Source organism: Seriola lalandi, unplaced genomic scaffold, assembly GCF_002814215.2.
Source record: "Seriola lalandi dorsalis isolate HSWRI2012SDOR001 ecotype SW California unplaced genomic scaffold, Sedor1 jcf7180002054103, whole genome shotgun sequence".
Classification (NCBI taxonomy): Eukaryota; Metazoa; Chordata; class Actinopteri; order Carangiformes; family Carangidae; genus Seriola; species Seriola lalandi.
Genome location: NW_019524656.1, coordinates 20,426 through 26,374, shown reverse-complemented (window position 1 = coordinate 26,374; position 5,949 = coordinate 20,426). Strand labels below are relative to the sequence as shown.

The following is a 5,949-nucleotide window of genomic DNA, read 5'->3' as shown; positions in this document are numbered from 1 at the left end:
TGGGGGGTCCGCAGGTTTCTCTGAAGTCTCTGAGATTTTGGGGAAGTTCTCATCGCAACTGAAGACGAGACGGGAAGTCAGAGCCGACGCACAAACACACAAACACAGACACTAAGGAGCAACATACTAGTTATAGTTAGTTATGTACTAGTTATTTATGAAGTGGAGGAAGGGTTGAAGTGTGACAGTAAACAGAAGAGATCAGACTTTCAGGTTAAATATTCTATTTATGAAACTTATTAATAAATCAGTGATGAATCTGGTTCTTTCTTTATTTACCTTTAATGAGTAAAGACATAATTCATTATTATAATTCCCCGCTCCTTACCTCCGTTGACAGACGAGCGGGGGGTGTCGGCCAGCGCCTGAGGATGTGAGAGGGAGTGTGGGAGGACGTGATTGGTGCAGGGCGGGCTGCCGGCGGCGGGCGGGCTGCTCTGTGATTGGTGAGGAGAGTAGGCCGTTCTGACGGACAGCGGGCTGCTCCTGTCAGAGGGCGGTTTGGGCGAGGAGGAGCTGGGTGGCGGGTGCCTGGAGGAGGTCGCTGCTGCCGCCGCGGATCGACCGGAGGCTCCGGCCCTCGCCGGCAGGCCGATCTCTCGGGTCCGGGGAATGTATTTACCTTCCCTGGAAAACAACATGGCGGGTGTTTCAACGTGAACCCAGGAGGGACAGTGAACACACATTAGATGCCGTTCAAACTGAATTAATTTCAGTCATTTAATTATTGTTGCTTTTACTCTAGTTTAGGAAGATGTGGGGATTTTAACTTCAGCTGCTCTGGTTACTGATTTCACCACGACTTCCTGTTTTATTTAGTTTTTATTGAGTCTTAGGGTCAAAACCTTTGAAGAACTCAGACTTTGTAAGACCTGCAGAACCTGTGAGGAGGAGGACGGAGAACTGCACCACAGATGTAAGTTATTTCCAGAGGCTCAGTGACGAAGCTGCTCTGACCTGCCGCTGGAGGAGAATCCGGGGCTGGCCCTGTCCTCCCTCTCTCGGACCACGGAGCTGTATTTGTCCTCCTCGCTCCTGCCCTCGTCGTTCTCTAAGGAAACCCGCCGGCGGTACTGAAGGCTGCCCTCGATCTCGCCGGCTAACCGGGCTGCTCGCGCTTCACGCTGCCGGTAAACCTCGGAGTTCCCCTTCTCCAAAGGCATGCTGGGAAGACAACGATTATCAGGAAGGTCATGTTGGGAGTGAAGCGTCTTTTCAACATGATTTGATTTGACCACTTTCTTTGGAAGAGGAAACGTAGTTTCATATGAGGGTGGGGCTGATCTCACTCACGTATACATGGAGAGGCTGGAGTCGTAGGTGGACTTGATGCCGTACGCCTCCTCGTTGAACTTGAACATCTCGTTGGCGTCCCAGCCGTTTGACTGACGAGAGAAAAAACAAACAAACATGAAGCGGTGACACAGATTCAGGAGCAACAACGTTTCCTGTAACAATCACGTGGATGCAACGACAGAAATCACTGGATCACTATGAAAAAGCCCGAATATTGATTCTTGAGTCTGATAGAGTCATTTTACATAAAGATTTTAGATTATAGATTTTTGGATCTGACTACAGGAAGTTGTGCAGTTCCAGTGTAACAGTAAACCTATCACGCCCCCTGGTGGACAAATTACATAATGAGAAACTTTGTCTAAAGCATCTCGAATTTATGTTTTTATTTAAAAAATAAGAAATATGAGCCCCGTTGTCTGTCCATGATGAAGTCGCTCAGGTCTTTACACCTGCACATTTCGTTCCAATCCAACAGGTTGATAACAACGTCTGTGTGTGTGTGTGTGTGTGTGTGTGTGTGTGTGTGTGTGTGTGTGTGTGTGTGTGTGTGTTTCCTCACTGTGTCTGACTCCAGCTCAAAGTTTTCTCCATTTCCGTCTCCGTCCCACCTCTGCAGCACCTTCTCTCTGTGCTCGCCGTTCACCCGCGACGGGCCAATGGCTGTATCGGTGAATGTGTCTGTACACGCACGCACACACACGCGCACACACGCGCACACACAGACACAGACACAGACACACACACACACACACACACACACACACACACACACACACACACACACAGAAGTTATTAAATAAGAGTGAATAAGAGTTTTTCCCAGAGTGTTTTCAATTCTTTAACAACCATAGAGATAACGACACTGATGCTCCTCCCCCACAGTCCGGCAGCCGCTCCGTGAGTCTGTTACCTCTGACAGCGAAGTTTAGATCCACATCCCGGCAGGTCATGGTGACCAGGTCGGTCGGGCTGAAGATCATGGTGTCAGTGATGTCCTCAATTTTGGGGGCAGACGTCTGGCTTCCTCCGCCTCCCTCCTCACCTCCCCCTCCTTCATCTCCATCACTCCGTTTATGAACAGCGTCCACGGCCAGCTCGCACTGGCAGACGGGAGGGTACACACAGAGAAATCATCCATTTCTGAACTTTAATGCAGCTGGTGTGACAGCTCAGGTGAGAGACTGTGCAGCTTTTTACCTGAGAGCTCAGAGTCTTGAAGATCCCCTCATACACTGCTCCATTTTTCACTCTCACATCGCAGGTGGAGCCCTGCGATCAACAATGAGGAAAGCTTCAGTCTTTTCTTTACACCAACATCAGCTTAAAAATAAATCCACTTAAACCAGAACATGACACCAACTACTCACCACGACCGCTGTGAGGAAGTGAAGCATCCGAGCGTTGTTGTACACACCTTCAAATACCTGCAAACACAGAAGATAAGTCAGACTCATCTACACAGACAACAAATGTTTATCACCTTTGTAAAATGCTGAATTAGAACTCAAAGGTCCGGATGATTGACAGGACAAAATATGGTTTGGTGGAACAATAAAAAGCTTTTGTATATTTCTGAAGCCAATATGATCAAAAGATTCAACAACAATATATCAACCAATAATCTTTTTTGTTTATATCTACAAAATTAATTTGGTTTAGAGCTAAAATTGATTAAGTTAGTTGAACTACTGAAAATAAGTATATTTCATAATAAAAAATTCAAAGATTTACTGGTTCAGCCTCAAATGAAAATATTTCTGGATTTTCTTGAATATCTTTCGAGTTTTGAACTAATTTTAGTTTACTAATTTTCTATTTTCTGATATATTATAGTCCAAACAATTGATCAATTAATCAACAAAGTATTCAGTAGATTAATCAATAATGGAATAATCGTTAGTGATAGTCTGACACCTACATTTCAGACATTGGTTCTTACTTATCTGATGAACATATAAGCAAATATCCAATACATCTGCAACAAGCCAGTATTGATCAATTAAGTCTGTAATCCAATGTTAGTTCAGGCTGTGATGTACACACGAATTTCTGGTACAGATTTTTAAAAGAAATTAACTTTGTTTGATTCTCAATACATCACACTTTATAATTTATATTTACTTGATAATAAAGTGTAATTCCTGCTTGTTCTGTTTGTGCATGTTGTCGGTCCTGAAGAAGGATCCCTGCTCTGTTGGTCTACCTTAATTTTTTTTTCTTGTTTATTTGTTTTTGTTGTTGTTTTTATACAGTTTTTCCTTAAACTGAATCAAGGATCTAAATCAGTTTCATATGTTGAACAGATCATAAAACCCTGATTTTAGTGTATAACGATTAAACTGACTTGACTAATCTCGTATTATTATTTTTTTTTAATTTAGTGTTTATTTAAACTTTTAACAGCAACAAAAAAAAAACATTAGTAAAGTGACAGTGTTGAAATATATAACAAGATGTTTTTACTGGAGCACAGGTGTGAGGTACTTTTTAATTAAGCTTTAACATTTACGAGGGAGAAATTGTATTTTTTACTCCATTATATAGAGTCTGTTATTTGAACATACAGAATATACCTGAAATACAGAACAAAACATGAGACAATCCAAATTGTGTATAGTTAAACTGGCTCCAATTCACCCAGCTACAGCATTAAATTTCCTATTTACATATTAATATATATGTAGCCTGTTGTTTACGTCTGAACTGAGGCTTTAAGGACACTTCAGCAGCCTGGGTGCTTGTTGTCAGCAGTGACAGGATGTTTAAAATCTGCTGCTCGTTTGAAAAATCACTCTTACCTCAGAATTAACTAGGAAAACATGAGCACACCTAGCTGGGATAAATAATTCATCAGCTGCTCACAACAATCACAGCTCACTGTGTTAAAGGTTGCGCTGAGCAGGCTCGACTTACCAGGCTGTTTACGGGAGAAGACTGAGTCTGTGACGGTGGTTTCATTGTGTTTCTTGTCCTGCAAAAGGTGGAAATAATAACAGTCAGCTAACAGCTACAGATACCAACTCCTCCTTCAGAGAGAACAATAAAAACAAGCCCCACACAGGCTACACTGCCTTTCTAGCTAGCGAGCTAGCAACTTAAACACTGACATAGCGTGATTCGGTGAATATTAATGCAACTACCATAATCTTAACATTTCCTCTTGAATATAAAGCCGGAAAATCTAAATGTTGCTGTTGTACAGAATAGTAAAATCAGCTAGCTAGGTAAGCTAACCTAGCTAGCTTCGGCGTAGACGTCGAGTTTTACCAAGAGACACGGACGAGCCGCTAGAAAACGCTGCTGTCATCACATTAGAAACTGACAGGTGAGCAAGTCTGAGTTATAAGTTATACTTTTTAGTCATGTGCATCCCTGTTACTCCAGTTTCGTCGTTCCGGTGAAAAGTCACTCGGTTTTGACAGGCCAAACACGATACACCGCTGAAAAACAACAACAAAACACGGCGCCGGGTGCGCTCGGTTTGTCAAAACCCGGCAACTGCTGATCACGTGACACGGCGCGAGTCTGACGGGTGGATCCGCTTCCGGCATCCGAGTCCGTTTAAATGTTCTCATATGTATCTCTATGAGTTTTTGCTGTATCTCACATCATCAATTCTATCAATGTAGTTTGGCGGGAGGTGTTAATGTTTTCACATATTAACAGACAGTCAACGCAACCGGGCTCAACCGAGCGGGTCTAACGAACGCACCAATCGTAAACCCCGCCTATTGATTAAAAGTAACAACTGATTGGATAAACTTTACGTCAATCACTTCTGACCTTTTCTCCCATTGGCTTGTTTTTCTGCTGTCAATCATAAATATGATAATTCTGCTCCTTGAAGGCGGGTCCACTGGTCCTGCAAGAGAATTATTTATTTTGTGTTTGGACGAAAATTACTACAAATTACTACAAATTATTACAACAAATACATGATGGACTAAATAAAGTTTTAATTCCTGGCAAAGCCTTAAAGATTTTTTGAAAAGGCTGTTGTTAATTTCATTAATAAGTTAGAAATTAATAAAATAGGGTTAGGATTAGAAATTAAATTAAAAGATTAAATTAAATTACATAAAAAATTAAATTATATAAATTAAACAAATTAACCTTCATTTAATTAATAGCAGTATTAGTCAATTTAATGGTAGTATTGGTATTGGGTAACTTTATTTTAATTACCAGCAGTGAGTGAAGCATAAAACAAAAAAAGCTCAGTGTTTGTGGTATAGTATTTAACTAGAAGTTATTCATAAAAGGTTATCCCATTTTAACATCCATCCATCCACAGAGGAAGACCATTAGATGCGGTTGAAAGCTCTGCAATGTCTTACATTTAACAAGTCTGTTACCTGCTATTCTCATTTATTCACCTGATATTAAACTCTGTTAAATGTTTTATTAAATTTCTGTGATCTGAAACAGGTGGAGTTATTATCAACGACATCGCCAGAACAGTGAATTAACTATTCAACATGATGTGAGATGAAATACTGACACCTGCAGGTAAATTCAGTTATTGCATCAGCAGGAAGTGACGTTCAACAAGGTGAAACGTGGATAATATGACACATAACTACAAAGCTATAAATAAATAAATAAAATAATTTCTAAGGCTATAAATAAGGGCAGGAATTATATCTTTAG

At 41.1% G+C, this 5,949-nt stretch overlaps 1 protein-coding gene across 1 annotated transcript in view; it reads right to left on the bottom strand.

The window, feature by feature from the left end:
• LOC111652878 (ataxin-2-like protein) overlaps positions 1-4,808 on the bottom strand; it is an 11,382-nt gene extending 6,574 nt beyond the window's left edge. The window contains exons 1-10 of the mRNA XM_087173201.1: positions 4,653-4,808; positions 4,213-4,270; positions 2,667-2,723; positions 2,497-2,568; positions 2,210-2,399; positions 1,859-1,977; positions 1,294-1,385; positions 958-1,164; positions 329-627; positions 1-58 (exon numbers count right to left, since the gene is read on the bottom strand). The exon at positions 1-58 is cut by the window's left edge and continues 29 nt beyond it. Coding sequence (XP_087029327.1) covers positions 1-58; positions 329-627; positions 958-1,164; positions 1,294-1,385; positions 1,859-1,977; positions 2,210-2,399; positions 2,497-2,568; positions 2,667-2,723; positions 4,213-4,270; positions 4,653-4,669 — 1,169 coding nt within the window. The 5' untranslated portion in view covers positions 4,670-4,808. The remainder of the gene's footprint in view (positions 59-328; positions 628-957; positions 1,165-1,293; positions 1,386-1,858; positions 1,978-2,209; positions 2,400-2,496; positions 2,569-2,666; positions 2,724-4,212; positions 4,271-4,652) is intronic.
• Between the last annotated feature and the right edge of the window lie 1,141 nt (positions 4,809-5,949).